The 22,441-nt window shown below is 36.8% G+C and overlaps 1 protein-coding gene across 1 annotated transcript in view; it reads left to right on the forward strand.

Moving 5' to 3' along the window:
• LOC137361412 (alpha-2-macroglobulin-like protein 1) overlaps window positions 1-22,441 on the forward strand; it is a 236,562-nt gene that overhangs the window by 4,265 nt on the left and 209,856 nt on the right. The window contains exons 3-4 of the mRNA XM_068026280.1: window positions 3,060-3,207; window positions 4,311-4,383. Coding sequence (XP_067882381.1) covers window positions 3,060-3,207; window positions 4,311-4,383 — 221 coding nt within the window. The remainder of the gene's footprint in view (window positions 1-3,059; window positions 3,208-4,310; window positions 4,384-22,441) is intronic.

Genomic DNA, 22,441 nt, shown 5'->3' on the forward strand with positions numbered 1-22,441 from the left:
TCCTGCTCCTGATCCCTGTCCAGTGACCCCTGGGTTAGGGAGGAGGGGGGTGAATCAGCCCGGGTTCCTGCTCCTGATCCTGTCCAGTGACCCCTGGGTTAGGGAGGAGGGGGGTGAATCAGCCCGGGTTCCTGCTCCTGATCCCTGTCCAGTGACCCCTGGGTTAGGGAGGGGGGCGTGAATCAGCCCGGGGTTCCTGCTCCTGATCCCTGTCCAGTGACCCCTGGGTTAGGGAGGGAGGGGGGTGAATCAGCCCGGGTTCCTGCTCCTGATCCCTGTCCAGTGACCCCTGGGTTAGGGAGGAGAGGGGGTGAATCAGCCCGGGTTCCTGCTCCTGATCCCTGTCCAGTGACCCCTGGGTTAGGGAGGGGGGTGAATCAGCCCGGGTTCCTGCTCCTGATCCCTATCCAGTGACCCCTGGGTTAGGGAGGAGAGGGGGGTGAATCAGCCCGGGTTTCCTGCTCCTGATCCCTGTCCAGTGACCCTGGGTTAGGGGAGGAGCGTGAATCAGCCCGGGTTCCTGCTCCTGATCCCTGTCCAGTGACCCCTGGGTTAGGGGAGGGAGGGGGGTGAATCAGCCCGGGTTCCTGCTCCTGATCCCTGTCCAGTGACCCCTGGGTTAGGGAGGAGAGGGGGGTGAATCAGCCCGGGTTCCTGCTCCTGATCCCTGTCCAGTGACCCCTGGGTTAGGGAGGGAGGGGGGGTGAATCAGCCCGGGTTCCTGCTCCTGATCCCTGTCCAGTGACCCCTGGGTTAGGGAGGGGGTGAATCAGCCCGGGTTCCTGCTCCTGATCCCTGTCCAGTGACCCCTGGGTTAGGGAGGGGGGGCGTGAATCAGCCCCGGGTTTCCTGCTCCTGATCCCTGTCCAGTGACCCCTGGGTTAGGGAGGGAGGGGGGGGTGAATCAGCCCGGGTTCCTGCTCCTGATCCCTGTCCGGTGACCCCTGGGTTAGGGAGGAGGGGGTGAATCAGCCCGGGTTCCTGCTCCTGATCCCTGTCCAGTGACCCCTGGGTTAGGGAGGAGGGGGAGGGGGGGGGTGAATCAGCCCGGGTTCCTGCTCCTGATCCCTGTCCCGGTGACCCCTGGGTTAGGGAGGGAGGGGAGTGAATCAGCCCGGGTTCCTGCTCCTGATCCCTGTCCAGTGACCCCTGGGTTAGGGAGGGTGGTGAATCAGCCCGGGTTTCCTGCTCCTGATCCCTGTCCAGTGACCCCTGGGTTAGGGAGGGTGGTGAATCAGCCCGGGTTCCTGCTCCTGATCCCTGTCCAGTGACCCCTGGGTTAGGGAGGGGGGTGAATCAGCCCGGGTTCCTGCTCCTGATCCCTGTCCAGTGACCCCTGGGTTAGGGGAGGGGGGGTGAATCAGCCCGGGTTCCTGCTCCTGATCCCTGTCCGGTGACCCCTGGGTTAGGGAGGAGGTGAATCAGCCCAGGTTCCTGCTCCTGATCCCTGTCCAGTGACCCCCTGGGTTAGGGAGGAGGGGGGGTGAATCAGCCCGGGTTCCTGCTCCTGATCCCTGTCCCAGTGACCCCTGGGTTAGGGAGGAGGGGGTGAATCAGCCCGGGTTCCTGCTCCTGATCCCTGTCCGGTGACCCCCTGGGTTAGGGAGGAGGTGAATCAGCCCAGGTTCCTGCTCCTGATCCCTGTCCAGTGACCCCTGGGTTAGGGAGGAGAGGGGGGTGAATCAGCCCGGGTTCCTGCTCCTGATCCCTGTCCAGTGACCCCTGGGTTAGGGAGGAGGGGGGGTGAATCAGCCCAGGTTCCTGCTCCTGATCCCTGTCCAGTGACCCCTGGGTTAGGGAGGGGGGGGGTGAATCAGCCCGGGTTCCTGCTCCTGATCCCTGTCCAGTGACCCCTGGGTTTAGGGAGGAGGGGGTGAATCAGCCCGGGTTCCTGCTCCTGATCCCTGTCCAGTGACCCCTGGGTTAGGGAGGGGGGGTGAATCAGCCCAGGTTCCTGCTCCTGATCCCTGTCCAGTGACCCCTGGGTTAGGGAGGGGGGGGGGTGAATCAGCCCGGGTTCCTGCTCCTGATCCCTGTCCAGTGACCCCTGGGTTAGGGAGGAGGGGGTGAATCAGCCCGGGTTCCTGCTCCTGATCCCTGTCCAGTGACCCCCTGGGTTAGGGAGGGGGGGTGAATCAGCCCGGGTTCCTGCTCCTGATCCCTGTCCAGTGACCCCTGGGTTAGGGAGGAGGGGGTGAATCAGCCCGGGTTCCTGCTCCTGATCCCTGTCCCAGTGACCCCTGGGTTAGGGAGGGGGTGAATCAGCCCGGGTTTTCTGCTCCTGATCCCTGTCCAGTGACCCCTGGGTTAGGGAGGGGGGGGTGAATCAGCCCGGGTTCCTGCTCCTGATCCCTGTCCGGTGACCCCTGGGTTAGGGAGGAGGTGAATCAGCCCAGGTTCCTGCTCCTGATCCCTGTCCAGTGACCCCTGGGTTAGGGAGGGGGGGTGAATCAGCCCGGGTTCCTGCTCCTGATCCCTGTCCAGTGGACCCCTGGGTTAGGGAGGGGGGGTGAATCAGCCCGGGTTCCTGCTCCTGATCCCTGTCCAGTGACCCCTGGGTTAGGGAGGGGGGGGTGAATCAGCCCGGGTTCCTGCTCCTGATCCCTGTCCAGTGACCCCTGGGTTAGGGAGGCGGGGTGAATCAGCCCGGGTTCCTGCTCCTGATCCCTGTCCAGTGACCCCTGGGTTAGGGGAGGGGGGGGTGGATCAGCCCAGGTTCCTGCTCCTGATCCCTGTCCAGTGACCCCTGGGTTCGGGAGGAGGGGGGTGAATCAGCCCAGGTTCCTGCTCCTGATCCCTGTCCAGTGACCCCTGGGTTAGGGAGGAGGGGGGTGAATCAGCCCGGGTTCCTGCTCCTGATCCCTGTTTTTAGGGAGTTTGAACCTGTCGACTGGGTTGTGGGGGAGGTTTAGACTGTGAAGCCCACCCTAGTGGGATAACCTATCCAAACCCATTGAGAAGGGACTTGCAGGATGTTTATTTGTCAGGGGAGGTTGCTGGGGGAACTGTTTAATGTTTACAGATCTTTATTCTGTTCATCTTTTCTCCGTTATCTCCAGGTCTATTCATTGCTGCCAGTCAAAGACCTACAAGGCTATTCTTACCGTGTACAGGAAGATCCCAGGCAGTTCTGCGACTCTGCGAGTCACCGCCTGGTCCCGATCTCCCAGGATGACCAAATGGGAGGACATTGCCAAACTCCTCCAGGTTCCTGCAATTCATTCACTGGAGGCTCAGCAGCAATTCCTGTAACAGTCCTGAGGATTGTCGGGTGGGAGAGAGAGGGAGAGAGGGGAGGGAGAGAGAGGGAGAGACAGGGAGGGAGAGAGGGAGAGAGAGGGAGAGACAGAGTGTGTAACTGCGGAGACAGGGAGGGAGAGAGAGCGAGGGAGAGACAGAGTGTGTAACTGCAGAGAGAGTGAGGGAGAGAGAGTGAGGGAGAGACAGGGAGGGAGAGACAGAGTGTGAAACTTCAGAGACAGAGAGGGAGAGACAGAGAGAGACCGAGAAAGAGAGAGAGGACAGAGACAGAGAGACAGAGACAGGGGGAGAGACAGAGTGTGCAACTGCAGAGACAGAGAGAGAGAGATAGACAGAGAGAGAAAGAGAGAGACAGGAAGAGACAAAGGGAGAGAGAGAGACAGGGAGAGAGAGAGTGCAACAGGGAAAGGGAGAGAAAGAGAGAGGGAGAGAGGACAGAGAGAGAGCGGTTGAGGGAGACAGGGAGGGGAGAGAGACAAAGAGAGACAGAATGACAGGGAGGGAGAGAGGGTAGAGAGAGAGAGTGCAACAGAGAAAGGGAGGGAGGGATAGGAAGAGAGAGGGGGAGAGAAAGAGAGCTATACAGAGAGAGGGAGAGAAAGAGACAGGGACAGAGGACAGGAAGAGGCAGAGGGAGGGAGACAGAGAGAGAAAGGGAGATAGAGGGATACTGACAAGGACGGAGATAGATGTTTTGCTAGATCAGAGTGGAGCGAGCGAGGGATAGAATGATGGATAGAAAATGAATAGATAGATGAGAGGAATAATGTTTGAAGGGAGGGAAGGAAGCATCGAGGGGTAGATGAATTGAGAGAATGATAAAGGTAGGGATGGAGGGAATGATGAATGGAGGGATGGAGGGAATGACGAATGGAGGAATGGAGGGATTGATGAATGGAGGGAATGATGAAGGTAGGGATGGAGGGAATGATGAATGGAGGGAATGATGAAGGTAGGGATGGAGAGAATGATGAATGGTGAGATGGGGGATTCAGACTGTGTTCTTCTCTCTTCTCCGATATCAATGACTGTGTCTGATCTCTCCTCAGGATATGGGCCTGAAGATCCTGACAGACACCGGTTATCACCGACCTATCGAATGTCAGATTCAGGAGGATATTGGTATGTAATGTGTGACTGGGATCAGTCAGTGGGGAAGGGGTGGGGCATTACTTAATAACCTGATAGTGAAGGCACCCCTAGGCAGTAGCGATCATAATATGAGTGAATTTTACATTCAGTTTGAGGGACAGAAGAGTGGGTCCGAGATGAGTATTTTAAACTTAAATAAGGGCAATTATGAGGGCATGAAAAAAGAGCTAGCTAAAATATACTGACAAATCAGGTTAAGGGATAGATCAATAGAGATGCAATGGTAGACATTTGAGGAGATATTTCAGAATACACAGAATTTTTCTTTCTCGTTGAAATATATCTATTCTAAGGCTGGAGAATTAATAATGGATAATAAGGAGATAGTAGATGAATTGAACAGATATTTTGCATTTGTCTTCACTATTGAGAATACAAGTAACATCCCAGTATTTGCTGTAAGTCAGGAAATGGAAGGGAGGGAGGAACTCAAGAAAATTACAATCACCAGGGAAGTGGTACTGAACAAATTGTTGGAGCTGCAGGCTGACAAGTCCCCAGGTCCTGATGGACTTCATCCTAGGGTGTTAAAAGAAGTGGCTAGTGAGATAATTGATGCATTCATTTAAATTTTCCAAAATTCCCCAGATTTGGGGAATGTTCCGTAGATTGGAAAATAGTGAATGTAACTCCTTTATTCAAAAAGGGAGGGAGAGAGAAAGCAGGAAACTACAAGCCAGTTAGCTTAACATCTGTCTTAGGGAAAATGTTAGAAGCTGTTATTAAAGATGTTATAGCAGGGCATTTAGAAAAATTCAAGGTAATCAGACAGAGTCAACATGGTTTTGTGAAAGGGAAATCATGTTTAACCTGTTTAACCAATTTATTGGAGTTCTTTGAGGGAGTAACATGTGCTGTGGATAAAGGGGATCTTGTGGATGTATTGTACTTAGATTTCCAGAAGTCATTTGATAAAGTGCCACATCAAAGGTTATTGCGGAAAATAAAAGCTCATGGTGTAAGGGGTAACATATTGGCATGGATAGAAGATTGGCTAGCTAACAGGAAACAGAGAGTAGGCATAATGGGTCATTTTCTGGTTGGCAACGAGTGATGTGCCACAGGGATCTGTGCTGGGGCCTCAACATGTTACAATTTATATTAATGACTTGGATGAAGGGACCGAAAGTACGGTTGCTAAATTTGCTGATGACACAAAGATAGGTAGGAAAATAAGTTGTGAAGAGGACATAAGGGGGCTACAAAGGGATATAGATAGGTTAAGTGAGTGGGAAAAGACCTGGCAAATGGAGTATAATGTGGGGAAAGTGCAAAATTGTTCATTTTGTCAGGAAGAATAAAAAGGCAGCATATTATCTAAATGGTGAGAGATTGCAGAGCTCGGAGATGCAGAGGGATCTGGGTGTCCTAGTGCATGAATCACAAATGGTTAGTATGCAGGTACAGAATGTAATTAGGAAAGCTAATAGAATGTTATTGTTTATCACGAGGGGAATTGAATATAAAAGTAGGGAGGTTATGCTTCAGTTACACAGGGCATTGGTGAGACCACATCTGGGGTATTGTGTACAGTACTGGTCTCCTTATTTAAGGAAGGATGTAAATGTGTTGGAGGCAGTACAGAGAAGGTTTACTAGATTAATACATGGAATGGGTGGGTTGTCTTACGAGGAAAGATTGGACAGACTAGGCTTGTATCCACTGGAAGTAAGAGTAAGAGGCGACTTGATTGAAACATATAAGATCCTGAGGGGTCTTGACAGGATGGATGTGGAAAGGATGTTTCCCCTTGTGGGAGAATCTCGAACTAGGGGTCACTGTTTAAAAATAAGGGGTCACCCATTTAAGACAGAGATGAGGAAAAATGTTTTCTCTCAGAGGGTCTTTGGAAATCTCTTCCTCAAAAGGCAGTGGAAGCAGAGTCTTTGAATATTTTTAAGGCAGAGGTAGTTAGATTCTTGATAAGCAAGGGGGTGAAAGGTTATCGGAGGTCGGTGGAAATGTGGAATAATCAGTTCAGACATGAACTTATTGAATGGAGGAGCAGGCACGAGGGGCCGAGTGGCCTCGTCCTGCTCCTAATTCATAGGTTGGTATGAAATGTAGATCAAAGAACCTCCAAAATATACTTCAGTGTATCCGCGTAATTTATCTCAATGTATCCTGTAATTTATCTCAATGTATCCTGTAATATATCTCAATGTATCCTGTAATTTATCTCAATGTATCCCTGTAATTTATCTCAATGTGTCCTGTAATTTATCTCAATGTATCCTGTAATTTATCTCAATGTATCCTGTAATTTATCTCAATGTATCCCTGTAATTTATCTCAATGTGTCCTGTAATTTATCTCAATGTATCCTGTAATTTATCTCAATGTCTCCTGTAATATATCTCAATGTATCCTGTAATTTATCTCAATGTGTCCTGTAATTTATCTCAATGTATCCTGTAATTTATCTCAATGTATCCCTGTAATTCATCTCAATGTATCCTGTAATTTATCTCAATGTGTCCTGTAATATATCTCAATGTCTCCTGTAATTTATCACAATGTATCCTGTAATTTATCTCAATGTTTCCCGGTAATTCATCTCAATGTCTCCTGTAATTTATCTCAATGTATCCTGTAATATATCTCAATGTCTTCTGTAATTTATCACAATGTATCCTGTAATTTATCTCAATGTTTCCCTGTAATTCATCTCAATGTCTCCTGTAATTTATCTCAATGTCTCCTGTAATTTATCACAATGTATCCTGTAATTTATCTCAATGTTTCCCTGTAATTCATCTCAATGTCTCCTGTAATTTATCTCAATGTATCCTGTAATTTATCTAAATGTATCCCTGTAATTTATCTCAATATACCATTTAATTTATCTCAATGTATCCTGTAATTTATCTCAATGTGTCCCTGTAATTTATCTCAATGTGTCCCTGTAATTTATCTCAATGTATCCTGTAATTTATCTCAATGTACCCTGTAATTCATCTCAATGTCTCCTGTAATTTATCTCAATGTATCCTGTAATTTATCTCAATGTGTCCCTGTAATTTATCTCAATGTATCCTGTAATTTATCTCAATGTATCCTGTAATTCATCTCAATGTATCCTGTAATTTATCTCAATGTAGCCCTGTAATTTATCTCAATGTATCCTGTAATTTATCTCAATGTATCCCTGTAATTTATCTCAATGTATCCTGTAATTCATCTCAATGTATCCAGTAATTTATCTCAATGTATCCTGTAATTCATCTCAATGTATCCCTGTAATTTATCTCAATGTATCCTGTAATTTATCTCAATGTATCCTGTAATTTATCTCAATTTATCCCTGTAATATATCTCAATGTATCCTGTAATTTATCTCAATGTATCCTGTAATTTATCTCAATGTATCCTGTAATTTATCTCAATGTATCCCTGTAATTTATCTCAATGTATCCCTGTAATATATCTCAATGTATCCCGTAATTTATCTCAATGTAACCTGTAATTTATCTCAATGTATCCCTGTAATTTATCTCAATGTATCCCGTAATTTATCTCAATGTATCCCTGTAATATATCTCAATGTATCCCATAATTTATCTCAATGTATCCCGTAATTTATCTCAATGTATCCTGTAATTTATCTCAATGTCTCCCTGTAATTTATCTCAATGTATCCCTGTAATATATCGCAATGTATCCCATAATTTATCTCAATGTATCCCGTAATTTATCTCAATGTATCCTGTAATTTATCTCAATTTAGCCCTGCAATTTATCTCAATATATCCCTGTAATTTATCTCAATGTATCCTGTAATTTATCTCAATGTATCCTGTAATTTATCTCAATGTATCCTATAATTTATCTCAATGTATCCTGTAATTTATCTCAATGTATCCTGTAATTTATCTCAATGTATCCCTGTAATTTATCTCAATGTATCCCTGTAATTTATCTCAACGTATCCTGTAATATATCTCAATGTATCCCGTAATTTATCTCAATGTATCCCGTAATTTATCTCAATGTATCCTGTAATTTATCTCAATGTCTCCTGTAATTTATCTCAATGTATCCTGTAATTTATCTCAATGTATCCCCGTAATTTATCTAAATGTATCCCTGTAATATATCTCAATGTATCCCGTAATTTATCTCAATGTATCCTGTAATTTATCTCAATGTATCCCCGTAATTTATCTCAATGTATCCTGTAATTTATCTCAATGTATCCCCGTAATTTATCTCAATGTATCCTGTAATTTATCTCAATGTATCCTGTAATTTATCTCAATGTATCCCCGTAATTTATCTCAATGTATCCCTGTAATATATCTCAATGTCTCGTGTAATTTATCTCAATGTCTCCTGTAATTTATCTCAATGTATCCTGTAATTTATCTCAATGTATCCCCGTAATGTATCGCAATGTATCCCTGTAATATATCTCAATGTATCCCGTAATTTATCTCAATGTATCCTGTAATTTATCTCAATGTATCCCGTAATTCATCTCAATGTATCCCTGTAATTTATCTCAATGTATCCCGTAATTTATCACAATTATTCCTGTAATTTATCTCAATGTATCCTGTAATTTATCTCAATGTATCCCGTAATTTATATCAATGAATCCCCGTAATTTATCTCAATGTATCCCATAATTTATCTCAATGTATCCCGTAATTCATCTCAATGTATCCCATAATTTATCTCAATGTATCCTGTAATTTATCTCAATGTATCCTGCAATTCATCTCAATGTATCCTGTAATTCATCTCAATTTATCCCGTAATTTATCTCAATGTATCCCTGTAATTTATCTCAATGTATCCTGTAATTCATCTCAATGTATCCCGTAATTTATCTCAATGTATCATGTAATTCATCTCAATGTATCCTGTAATACATCTCAATGTATCCCGTAATTTATCTCAATGTATCCCTGTAATTTATCTCAATGTATCCCGTAATATATCTCAATGTATCCCTGTAATTCATCTCAATGTATCCTGTAATTCATCTCACTGTATCCCGTAATTTATCTCAATGTATCCCTGTAATTTATCTCAATGTATCCCGTAATCTATCTCAATGTATCCCTGTAATTTATCTCAATGTCTCCTGTAATTTATCTCAATGTATCCCTGTAATTCATCTCAAAGTATCCCGTACTTTATCTCAATGTATCCCTGTAATTTATCTCAATGTATCCTGTAATTCATCTCAATGTATCCCTGTAATTCATCTCAATGTATCCCGTAATTTATCTCAATGTATCCTGTAATTTATCTCAATGTATCCTGTAATGTATCTCAATGTATCCTGTAATTTATCTCAATGTATCCCCGTAAATTATCTCAATGTATCCCCGTAATATATCTCAATGTGTCCCGTAATTTATCTCAATGTATCCCGTAAATTATCTCAATGTATCCTGTAATTTATCTCAATGTATCCCGTAATTTATCTCAATGTATCCTGTAATTTATCTCAATGTATCCCGTAATTCATCTCAATGTATCCCTGTAATTTATCTCGATGTATCCTGTAATTTATCTCGATGTATCCTGTAATTTATCTCAATGCATCCCTGTAATTTATCTCAATGTATCCTGTAATTTATCTCAATGTATCCCCGTAATTTATCTCAATGTATCCTGTAATTTATCTCAATGCATCCCTGTAATTTATCTCAATGTATCCTGTAATTTATCTCAATGTATCCCTGTAATTTATCTCAATGTATCCTGTAATTTATCTCAATGTATCCCTGTAATTTATCTCAATGTATCCTATAATTTATCTCAATACATCCTGTAATTTATCTCAATGCATCCTGCAATTTATCTCAATGTATCCCTGTAATTTATTTCAATGTATCCTGTAATTTATCTCAATGTATCCCGTAATTCATCTCAATTTATCCTGTAATATATCTCAATGTATCCCTGTAACTTATCTCAATGTATCCTGTAATTTATCTCAATGTATCCTGTAATATATCTCAATGTATCCTATAATTTATCTCAATGTATCCCCGTAATTTATCTCAATGTATCCCTGTAATTTATCTCAACGTATCCTGTAATATATCTCAATGTATCCCGTAATTTATCTCAATGTATCCCGTAATTTATCTCAATGTATCCTGTAATTTATCTCAATGTCTCCTGTAATTTATCTCAATGTATCCTGTAATTTATCTCAATGTATCCCCGTAATTTATCTAAATGTATCCCTGTAATATATCTCAATGTATCCCGTAATTTATCTCAATGTATCCTGTAATTTATCTCAATGTATCCCCGTAATTTATCTCAATGTATCCTGTAATTTATCTCAATGTATCCCGTAATTTATATCAATGAATCCCCGTAATTTATCTCAATGTATCCCGTAATTTATCTCAATGTATCCCGTAATTCATCTCAATGTATCCCATAATTTATCTCAATGTATCCTGTAATTTATCTCAATGTATCCTGCAATTCATCTCAATGTATCCTGTAATTCATCTCAATTTATCCCGTAATTTATCTCAATGTATCCCTGTAATTTATCTCAATGTATCCTGTAATTCATCTCAATGTATCCCGTAATTTATCTCAATGTATCCTGTAATTCATCTCAATGTATCCTGTAATACATCTCAATGTATCCCGTAATTTATCTCAATGTATCCCTGTAATTTATCTCAATGTATCCCGTAATATATCTCAATGTATCCCTGTAATTCATCTCAATGTATCCTGTAATTCATCTCAATGTATCCCGTAATTTATCTCAATGTATCCCTGTAATTTATCTCAATGTATCCCGTAATCTATCTCAATGTATCCCTGTAATTTATCTCAATGTCTCCTGTAATTTATCTCAATGAATCCCTGTAATTCATCTCAAAGTATCCCGTACTTTATCTCAATGTATCCCTGTAATTTATCTCAATGTATCCTGTAATTCATCTCAATGTATCCCTGTAATTCATCTCAATGTATCCCGTAATTTATCTCAATGTATCCTGTAATTTATCTCAATGTATCCTGTAATGTATCTCAATGTATCCTGTAATTTATCTCAATGTATCCCCGTAAATTATCTCAATGTATCCCCGTAATATATCTCAATGTATCCCTTAATTTATCTCAATGAATCCCCGTAATTTATCTCAATGTGTCCCGTAATTTATCTCAATGTATCCCGTAAATTATCTCAATGTATCCTGTAATTTATCTCAATGTATCCCGTAATTTATCTCAATGTATCCTGTAATTTATCTCAATGTATCCCGTAATTCATCTCAATGTATCCCTGTAATTTATCTCGATGTATCCTGTAATTTATCTCGATGTATCCTGTAATTTATCTCAATGCATCCCTGTAATTTATCTCAATGTATCCTGTAATTTATCTCAATGTATCCCCGTAATTTATCTCAATGTATCCTGTAATTTATCTCAATGCATCCCTGTAATTTATCTCAATGTATCCTGTAATTTATCTCAATGTATCCCTGTAATTTATCTCAATGTATCCTGTAATTTATCTCAATGTATCCCTGTAATTTATCTCAATGTATCCTATAATTTATCTCAATACATCCTGTAATTTATCTCAATGCATCCTGCAATTTATCTCAATGTATCCCTGTAATTTATTTCAATGTATCCTGTAATTTATCTCAATGTATCCCGTAATTCATCTCAATGTATCCCTGTAATTTATCTCAATGTATCCTGTAATTTATCTCAATGTATCCTGTAATTTATCTCAATGTATCCTGTAATATATCTCAATGCATCCCTGTAATTTATCTCAATGTATCCCATAATTTATCTCAATATATCCTGTAATTTATCTCAATGTGTCCCTGTAATTTATCTCAATGTACCCTGTAATTTATCTCAACGTATCCCTGTAATTGATCTCAATGTATCCTGTAATTTATCTCAATGTATCCTGTAATTTATCTCAATGTATCCCGTAATTTATCTTAATGTATCCTGTAATTTATCTCAATGTATCCTGTAATATATCTCAATGTATCCCTGTAATTTATCTCAATGTATCCTGTAATTTATCTCAATGTATCCTGTAATATATCTCAATGTATCCTATAATTTATCTCAATGTATCCCCGTAATTTATCTCAATGTATCCTGTAATTTATCTCAATGTATCCTGTAATAAATCTCAATGTATCCCTGTAATTTATCTCAATGTATCCTGTAATTTATCTCAATGTATCCCTGTAATTTATCTCAATGTATCCCTGTGATTTATCTCAATGTATCCTGTAATTTATCTCAATGTATCCTGTAATTTATCTCAATGTATCCCTGTAATTTATCTCAATGTATCCCCGTAACTTATCTCAATGTATCCTGTAATTTATCTCAATGTATCCCTGTAATTTATCTCAATTTATCCTGTAATATATCTCAATGTATCCCTGTAACTTATCTCAATGTATCCTGTAATTTATCTCAATGTATCCTGTAATATATCTCAATGTATCCTATAATTTATCTCAATGTATCCCCGTAATTTATCTCAATGTATCCCTGTAATTTATCTCAACGTATCCTGTAATATATCTCAATGTATCCCGTAATTTATCTCAATGTATCCCGTAATTTATCTCAATGTATCCTGTAATTTATCTCAATGTCTCCTGTAATTTATCTCAATGTATCCTGTAATTTATCTCAATGTATCCCCGTAATTTATCTAAATGTATCCCTGTAATATATCTCAATGTATCCCGTAATTTATCTCAATGTATCCTGTAATTTATCTCAATGTATCCTGTAATTTATCTCAATGTATCCCCGTAATTTATCTCAATGTATCCCTGTAATATATCTCAATGTCTCCTGTAATTTATCTCAATGTCTCCTGTAATTTATCTCAATGTATCCTGTAATTTATCTCAATGTATCCCCGTAATGTATCGCAATGTATCCCTGTAATATATCTCAATGTATCCCGTAATTTATCTCAATGTATCCTGTAATTTATCTCAATGTATCCCGTAATTCATCTCAATGTATCCCTGTAATTTATCTCAATGTATCCCGTAATTTATCACAATTATTCCTGTAATTTATCTCAATGTATCCTGTAATTTATCTCAATGTATCCCGTAATTTATATCAATGAATCCCCGTAATTTATCTCAATGTATCCCGTAATTTATCTCAATGTATCCCGTAATTCATCTCAATGTATCCCTGTAATTTATCTCAATGTATCCCGTAATTTATCACAATTATTCCTGTAATTTATCTCAATGTATCCTGTAATTTATCTCAATGTCTCCCGTAATTTATATCAATGAATCCCCGTAATTTATCTCAATGTATCCCGTAATATATCTCAATGTATCCCTGTAATTCATCTCAATGTATCCTGTAATTCATCTCAATGTATCCCGTAATTTATCTCAATGTATCCCTGTAATTTATCTCAATGTATCCCGTAATCTATCTCAATGTATCCCTGTAATTTATCTCAATGTCTCCTGTAATTTATCTCAATGTATCCCTGTAATTCATCTCAAAGTATCCCGTAATTTATCTCAATGTATCCCTGTAATTTATCTCAATGTATCCTGTAATTCATCTCAATGTATCCCTGTAATTCATCTCAATGTATCCCGTAATTTATCTCAATGTATCCTGTAATTTATCTCAATGTATCCTGTAATGTATCTCAATGTATCCTGAAATTTATCTCAATGTATCCCCGTAAATTATCTCAATGTATCCCCGTAATATATCTCAATGTATCCCTTAATTTATCTCAATGAATCCCCGTAATTTATCTCAATGTGTCCCGTAATTTATCTCAATGTATCCCGTAAATTATCTCAATGTATCCTGTAATTTATCTCAATGTATCCCGTAATTTATCTCAATGTATCCTGTAATTTATCTCAATGTATCCCGTAATTCATCTCAATGTATCCCTGTAATTTATCTCGATGTATCCTGTAATTTATCTCGATGTATCCTGTAATTTATCTCAATGCATCCCTGTAATTTATCTCAATGTATCCTGTAATTTATCTCAATGTATCCCTGTAATTTATCTCAATGCATCCCTGTAATTTATCTCAATGTATCCTGTAATTTATCTCAATGCATCCCTGTAATTTATCTCAATGTATCCTGTAATTTATCTCAATGTATCCCTGTAATTTATCTCAATGTATCCTGTAATTTATCTCAATGTATCCCTGTAATTTATCTCAATGTATCCTATAATTTATCTCAATACATCCTGTAATTTATCTCAATGCATCCTGCAATTTATCTCAATGTATCCCTGTAATTTATTTCAATGTATCCTGTAATTTATCTCAATGTATCCCGTAATTCATCTCAATGTATCCCTGTAATTTATCTCAATGTATCCTGTAATTTATCTCAATGTATCCTGTAATTTATCTCAATGTATCCTGTAATATATCTCAATGCATCCCTGTAATTTATCTCAATGTATCCCATAATTTATCTCAATATATCCTGTAATTTATCTCAATGTGTCCCTGTAATTTATCTCAATGTATCCTGTAATTTATCTCAACGTATCCCTGTAATTGATCTCAATGTATCCTGTAATTTATCTCAATGTATCCTGTAATTTATCTCAATGTATCCCGTAATTTATCTTAATGTATCCTGTAATTTATCTCAATGTATCCTGTAATATATCTCAATGTATCCCTGTAATTTATCTCAATGTATCCTGTAATTTATCTCAATGTATCCTGTAATATATCTCAATGTATCCTATAATTTATCTCAATGTATCCCCGTAATTTATCTCAATGTATCCTGTAATTTATCTCAATGTATCCTGTAATATATCTCAATGTATCCCTGTAATTTATCTCAATGTATCCTGTAATTTATCTCAATGTATCCCTGTAATTTATCTCAATGTATCCCTGTGATTTATCTCAATGTATCCTGTAATTTATCTCAATGTATCCTGTAATTTATCTCAATGTATCCCTGTAATTTATCTCAATGTATCCCCGTAACTTATCTCAATGTATCCTGTAATTTATCTCAATGTATCCCTGTAATTTATCTCAATTTATCCTGTAATATATCTCAATGTATCCCTGTAACTTATCTCAATGTATCCTGTAATTTATCTCAATGTATCCTGTAATATATCTCAATGTATCCTATAATTTATCTCAATGTATCCCCGTAATTTATCTCAATGTATCCTGTAATTTATCTCAATGTATCCTGTAATATATCTCAATGTATCCCTGTAATTTATCTCAATGTATCCTGTAATTTATCTCAATGTATCCTGTAATTTATCTCAATGTATCCCTGTAATTTATCTCAATGTATCCTGTAATTTATCTCAATGTATCCCTGTAATTTATCTCAATGTATCCTGTAATTTATCTCAATGTATCCCTGTAATTTATCTCAATGTATCCCCGTAACTTATCTCAATGTATCCTGTAATTTATCTCAATGTATCCCTGTAATTTATCTCAATGTATCCTGTAATATATCTCAATTTATCCCTGTAATTTATCTCAATGTATCCTGTAATTTATCTCAATGTATCCTGTAATATATCACAATGTATCCTGTACTTTATCTCAATGTATCCCTGTAATTTATCTCAATGTATCCCTGTGATTTATCTCAATGTATCCTGTAATTTATCTCAATGTATCCTGTAATATATCTCAATGTATCCTGTAATTTATCTCAATGTATCCCTGTAATTTATCGCAATGTATCCCTGTAATTTATCTCAATGTATCCCCGTAACTTATCTCAATGTATCCTGTAATTTATCTCAATGTATCCCTGTAATTTATCTCAATGTATCCCTGCAATTTATCTCAATGTATCCTGCAATTTATCTCAATGTATCCTGTAATTTATCTCAATGTATCCTGTAATTTATCTCAATGTATCCCTGTAATTTATCTCAATGTATCCCTGTGATTTATCTCAATGTATCCTGTAATTTATCTCAATGTATCCCTGTAATTTATCTCAATGTATCCCCGTAACTTATCTCAATGTATCCTGTAATTTATCTCAATGTATCCCTGTAATTTATCTCAATGTATCCTGTAATATATCTCAATGTATCCCTGTAATTTATCTCAATGTATCCTGTAATTTATCTCAATGTATCCTGTAATATATCTCAATGTATCCTGTAATTTATCTCAATGTATCCCTGTAATTTATCTCAATGTATCCCTGTGATTTATCTCAATGTATCCTGTAATTTATCTCAATGTATCCTGTAATATATCTCAATGTATCCTGTAATTTATCTCAATGTATCAACGTAATTTATCTCAATGTATCCCTGTAATTTATCTCAATGTATCCCCGTAACTTATCTCAATGTATCCTGTAATTTATCTCAATGTATCCCTGTAATTTATCTCAATGTATCCTGTAATATATCTCAATGTATCCCTGTAATTTATCTCAATGTATCCTGTAATTTATCTCAATGTATCCTGTAATATATCTCAATGTATCCTGTAATTTATCTCAATGTATCAACGTAATTTATCTCAATGTATCCCTGTGATTTATCTCAATGTATCCTGTAATTTATCTCAATGTATCCCTGCAATTTATCTCAATGTATCCTGCAATTTATCTCAATGTATCCTGTAATTTATCTCAATGTATCCCTGTAATTTATCGCAATGTATCCCTGTAATTTATCTCAATGTATCAACGTAATTTATCTCAATGTACCCCTGAAATTAATCTCAATATATCCCTGTAATTTATCTCAATGTATCCCCGTAATTTATCTCTATGTATCCTGTACTTTATCTCAATGTATCCCCGTAATTTATCTCAATGTATCCCCGTAATTTATCTCAATGTATCCTGTAATTTATCTCAATGTATCCTGTAATTTATCTCAATGTATCCCTGTAATTTATCTCAATGTATCCCGTAATTTATCTTAATGTATCCCTGTAATTTATCTCAATGTATCCCTGTAATTTATCTCAATGTATCCTGTAATTGATCTCAATTTATCCTGTAATTTATCTCAATGTATCCCTGTAATTTATCTCACTGTATCCTGTAATTTATCTCAATGTATCCCTGTAATTTATCTCAATGTATCCTGTAATTTATCTCAATGTATCCCCGTAATTTATCTCAATGTGTCCTGTAATTTATCTCAATGTATCCCTGTAATTTATCTCAATGTATCCTGTAATATATCTCAATGTATCCTGTAATTTATCTCAATGTATCCTGTAATATATCTCAATGCATCCTGTAATTTATCTCAATGTATCCCCGTAATTTATCTCAATGTATCCTGTAATTTATCTCAATGTATGCTGTAATATATCTCAATGTATCCCTGTAATTTATCTCAATGTACCCTGTAATTTATCTTAATGTATCCAGTAATTTATCTCAATGTATCCTGTAATTTATCTCAATGTATCCCTGTAATTTATCTCAATGTATCCTGTAATTTATCGCAAAGTATCCTGTAATTTTTCTCAATGTATCCCTGTAATTTATCTCAATGTATCCTGTAATATATCTCAATGTATCCCTGTAATTTATCTCAATGTATCCTGTAATTTATCTCAATGTATCCTGTAATATATCTCAATGTATCCTATAATTTATCTCAATGTATCCCCGTAATTTATCTCAATGTATCCTGTAATTTATCTCAATGTATCCTGTAATATATCTCAATGTATCCCTGTAATTTATCTCAATGTATCCTGTAATTTATCTCAATGTATCCCTGTAATTTATCTCAATGTATCCCTGTGATTTATCTCAATGTATCCTGTAATTTATCTCAATGTATCCTGTAATTTATCTCAATGTATCCCTGTAATTTATCTCAATGTATCCCCGTAACTTATCTCAATGTATCCTGTAATTTATCTCAATGTATCCCTGTAATTTATCTCAATTTATCCTGTAATATATCTCAATGTATCCCTGTAACTTATCTCAATGTATCCTGTAATTTATCTCAATGTATCCTGTAATATATCTCAATGTATCCTATAATTTATCTCAATGTATCCCCGTAATTTATCTCAATGTATCCTGTAATTTATCTCAATGTATCCTGTAATATATCTCAATGTATCCCTGTAATTTATCTCAATGTATCCTGTAATTTATCTCAATGTATCCTGTAATTTATCTCAATGTATCCCTGTAATTTATCTCAATGTATCCTGTAATTTATCTCAATGTATCCCTGTAATTTATCTCAATGTATCCTGTAATTTATCTCAATGTATCCCTGTAATTTATCTCAATGTATCCCCGTAACTTATCTCAATGTATCCTGTAATTTATCTCAATGTATCCCTGTAATGTATCTCAATGTATCCTGTAATATATCTCAATTTATCCCTGTAATTTATCTCAATGTATCCTGTAATTTATCTCAATGTATCCTGTAATATATCACAATGTATCCTGTACTTTATCTCAATGTATCCCTGTAATTTATCTCAATGTATCCCTGTGATTTATCTCAATGTATCCTGTAATTTATCTCAATGTATCCTGTAATATATCTCAATGTATCCTGTAATTTATCTCAATGTATCCCTGTAATTTATCGCAATGTATCCCTGTAATTTATCTCAATGTATCCCCGTAACTTATCTCAATGTATCCTGTAATTTATCTCAATGTATCCCTGTAATTTATCTCAATGTATCCTGTAATTTATCTCATTGTATCCTGTAATTTATCTCAATGTATCCCTGTAATTTATCTCAATGTATCCCTGTGATTTATCTCAATGTATCCTGTAATTTATCTCAATGTATCCCTGTAATTTATCTCAATGTATCCCCGTAACTTATCTCAATGTATCCTGTAATTTATCTCAATGTATCCCTGTAATTTATCTCAATGTATCCTGTAATATATCTCAATGTATCCCTGTAATTTATCTCAATGTATCCTGTAATTTATCTCAATGTATCCTGTAATATATCTCAATGTATCCTGTAATTTATCTCAATGTATCCCTGTAATTTATCTCAATGTATCCCTGTGATTTATCTCAATGTATCCTGTAATTTATCTCAATGTATCCTGTAATATATCTCAATGTATCCTGTAATTTATCTCAATGTATCAACGTAATTTATCTCAATGTATCCCTGTAATTTATCTCAATGTATCCCCGTAACTTATCTCAATGTATCCTGTAATTTATCTCAATGTATCCCTGTAATTTATCTCAATGTATCCTGTAATATATCTCAATGTATCCCTGTAATTTATCTCAATGTATCCTGTAATTTATCTCAATGTATCCTGTAATATATCTCAATGTATCCTGTAATTTATCTCAATGTATCAACGTAATTTATCTCAATGTATCCCTGTGATTTATCTCAATGTATCCTGTAATTTATCTCAATGTATCCCTGCAATTTATCTCAATGTATCCTGCAATTTATCTCAATGTATCCTGTAATTTATCTCAATGTATCCCTGTAATTTATCGCAATGTATCCCTGTAATTTATCTCAATGTATCAACGTAATTTATCTCAATGTACCCCTGAAATTAATCTCAATATATCCCTGTAATTTATCTCAATGTATCCCCGTAATTTATCTCTATGTATCCTGTACTTTATCTCAATGTATCCCCGTAATTTATCTCAATGTATCCCCGTAATTTATCTCAATGTATCCTGTAATTTATCTCAATGTATCCTGTAATTTATCTCAATGTATCCCTGTAATTTATCTCAATGTATCCCGTAATTTATCTTAATGTATCCCTGTAATTTATCTCAATGCATCCCTGTAATTTATCTCAATGTATCCTGTAATTGATCTCAATTTATCCTGTAATTTATCTCAATGTATCCCTGTAATTTATCTCACTGTATCCTGTAATTTATCTCAATGTATCCCTGTAATTTATCTCAATGTATCCTGTAATTTATCTCAATGTATCCCCGTAATTTATCTCAATGTGTCCTGTAATTTATCTCAATGTATCCCTGTAATTTATCTCAATGTATCCTGTAATATATCTCAATGTATCCTGTAATTTATCTCAATGTATCCTGTAATATATCTCAATGCATCCTGTAATTTATCTCAATGTATCCCCGTAATTTATCTCAATGTATCCTGTAATTTATCTCAATGTATGCTGTAATATATCTCAATGTATCCCTGTAATTTATCTCAATGTACCCTGTAATTTATCTTAATGTATCCAGTAATTTATCTCAATGTATCCTGTAATTTATCTCAATGTATCCCTGTAATTTATCTCAATGTATCCTGTAATTTATCGCAAAGTATCCTGTAATTTTTCTCAATGTATCCCTGTAATTTATCTCAATGTATCCTGTAATTTATCTCAATGTATCCCCATAATTTATCTCAATGTATCCTGTAATTTATCTCAATGTATCCTGTAATTTATCTCAATGTATCCTGTAATTCATCTCAATGTATCCTGTAATTTATCTCAATGTATCCCTGTAATTTATCTCAATGTATCGCTGTAATTTATCTCAATGTATCCTGTAATTTATCTCGATGTATCCCCGTAATTTATCTCAATGTATCCTGTAATTTATCTCAATGTATCCTGTAATTTATCTCAATGTCTCCTGTAATTTATCTCAATGTATCCCGTAATTTATCTCAATGTATCAACGTAATTTATCTCAATGTATCCTGTAATTTATCTCAATGTATCCCTGTAATTTATCTCAATGTATCCTGTAATTTATCTCAATGTATCCTGTAATTTATCTCAATGTGTCCTGTAATTTATCTCAATGTATCCCTGTAATTTATCTCAATGTATCCTGTAATATATCTCAATGTATCCTGTAATTTATCTCAATGTATCCTGTAATATATCTCAATGTATCCCTGTAATTTATCTCAATGTATCCTGTAATTTATCTCAATGTATCCTGTAATTTATCTCAATGTATCCCTGTAATTTATCTCAATGTATCCCTGTAATTTATCTCAATGTACCCTGTAATTTATCTCAATGTATCCCTGTAATTTATCTCAATGTACCCTGTAATTTATCTCAATGTATCCATGTAATTTATCTCAATGTACCCTGTAATTTATCTCAATGTATCCCTGTAATTTATCTCAATGTATCCCTGTAATTTATCTCAATGTACCCTGTAATTTATCTCAATGTATGCCTGTAATTTATCTCAATGTACCCTGTAATTTATCTCAATGTATCCCTGTAATTTATCTCAATGTACGCTGTAATTTATCTCAATGTATCCCTGTAATTTATCTCAATGTATCCTGTAATTTATCTCAATGTATCCTATAATTTAACTCAATGTATCCCTGTAATTTATCTCAATGTATCACTGTAATTTATCTCAATGTATCCTATAATTTAACTCAATGTATCCCTGTAATTTATCTCAATGTATCACTGTAATTTATCTCAATGTATCACTGTAATTTATCGCAATGTATCCTGTAATTTATCTCAATGTATCCTATAATTTATCTCAATGTATCCCTGTAATTTATCTCAATGTATCACTGTAATTTATCTCAATGTATCCTGTAATTTATCTCAATGTATCCCTGTAATTTATCTCAATGTATCCCTGTAATATATCTCAAGGTATCCCTGAAATTTATCTCAATGTATCCTGTAATTTATCTCAATGTATCCCTGTAATTTATCTCAATGTATCCTGTAATTTATCTCAATGTATCCCTGTAATTTATCTCAATGAATCCCGTAATTTATCTCAATGTATCCCCTAATTTATCTCAATGTATCCTGTAATTTATCTCAATGTATCAACGTAATTTATCTCAATGTATCCCTGTAATTTATCTCAATGTATTCCTGTAATTTATCTCAATGTATTCTGCAATTTATCTCAATGTTTCCTTTAATTTATCTCAATGTATTCCTGTAATTTATCTCAATGTATCCCGTAATTTATCTCAATGTATCCTGTAATTTATCTCAATGTATCCTGTAATTTATC

Source organism: Heterodontus francisci, unplaced genomic scaffold, assembly GCF_036365525.1.
Source record: "Heterodontus francisci isolate sHetFra1 unplaced genomic scaffold, sHetFra1.hap1 HAP1_SCAFFOLD_739, whole genome shotgun sequence".
In the NCBI taxonomy this organism is placed as follows: Eukaryota; Metazoa; Chordata; class Chondrichthyes; order Heterodontiformes; family Heterodontidae; genus Heterodontus; species Heterodontus francisci.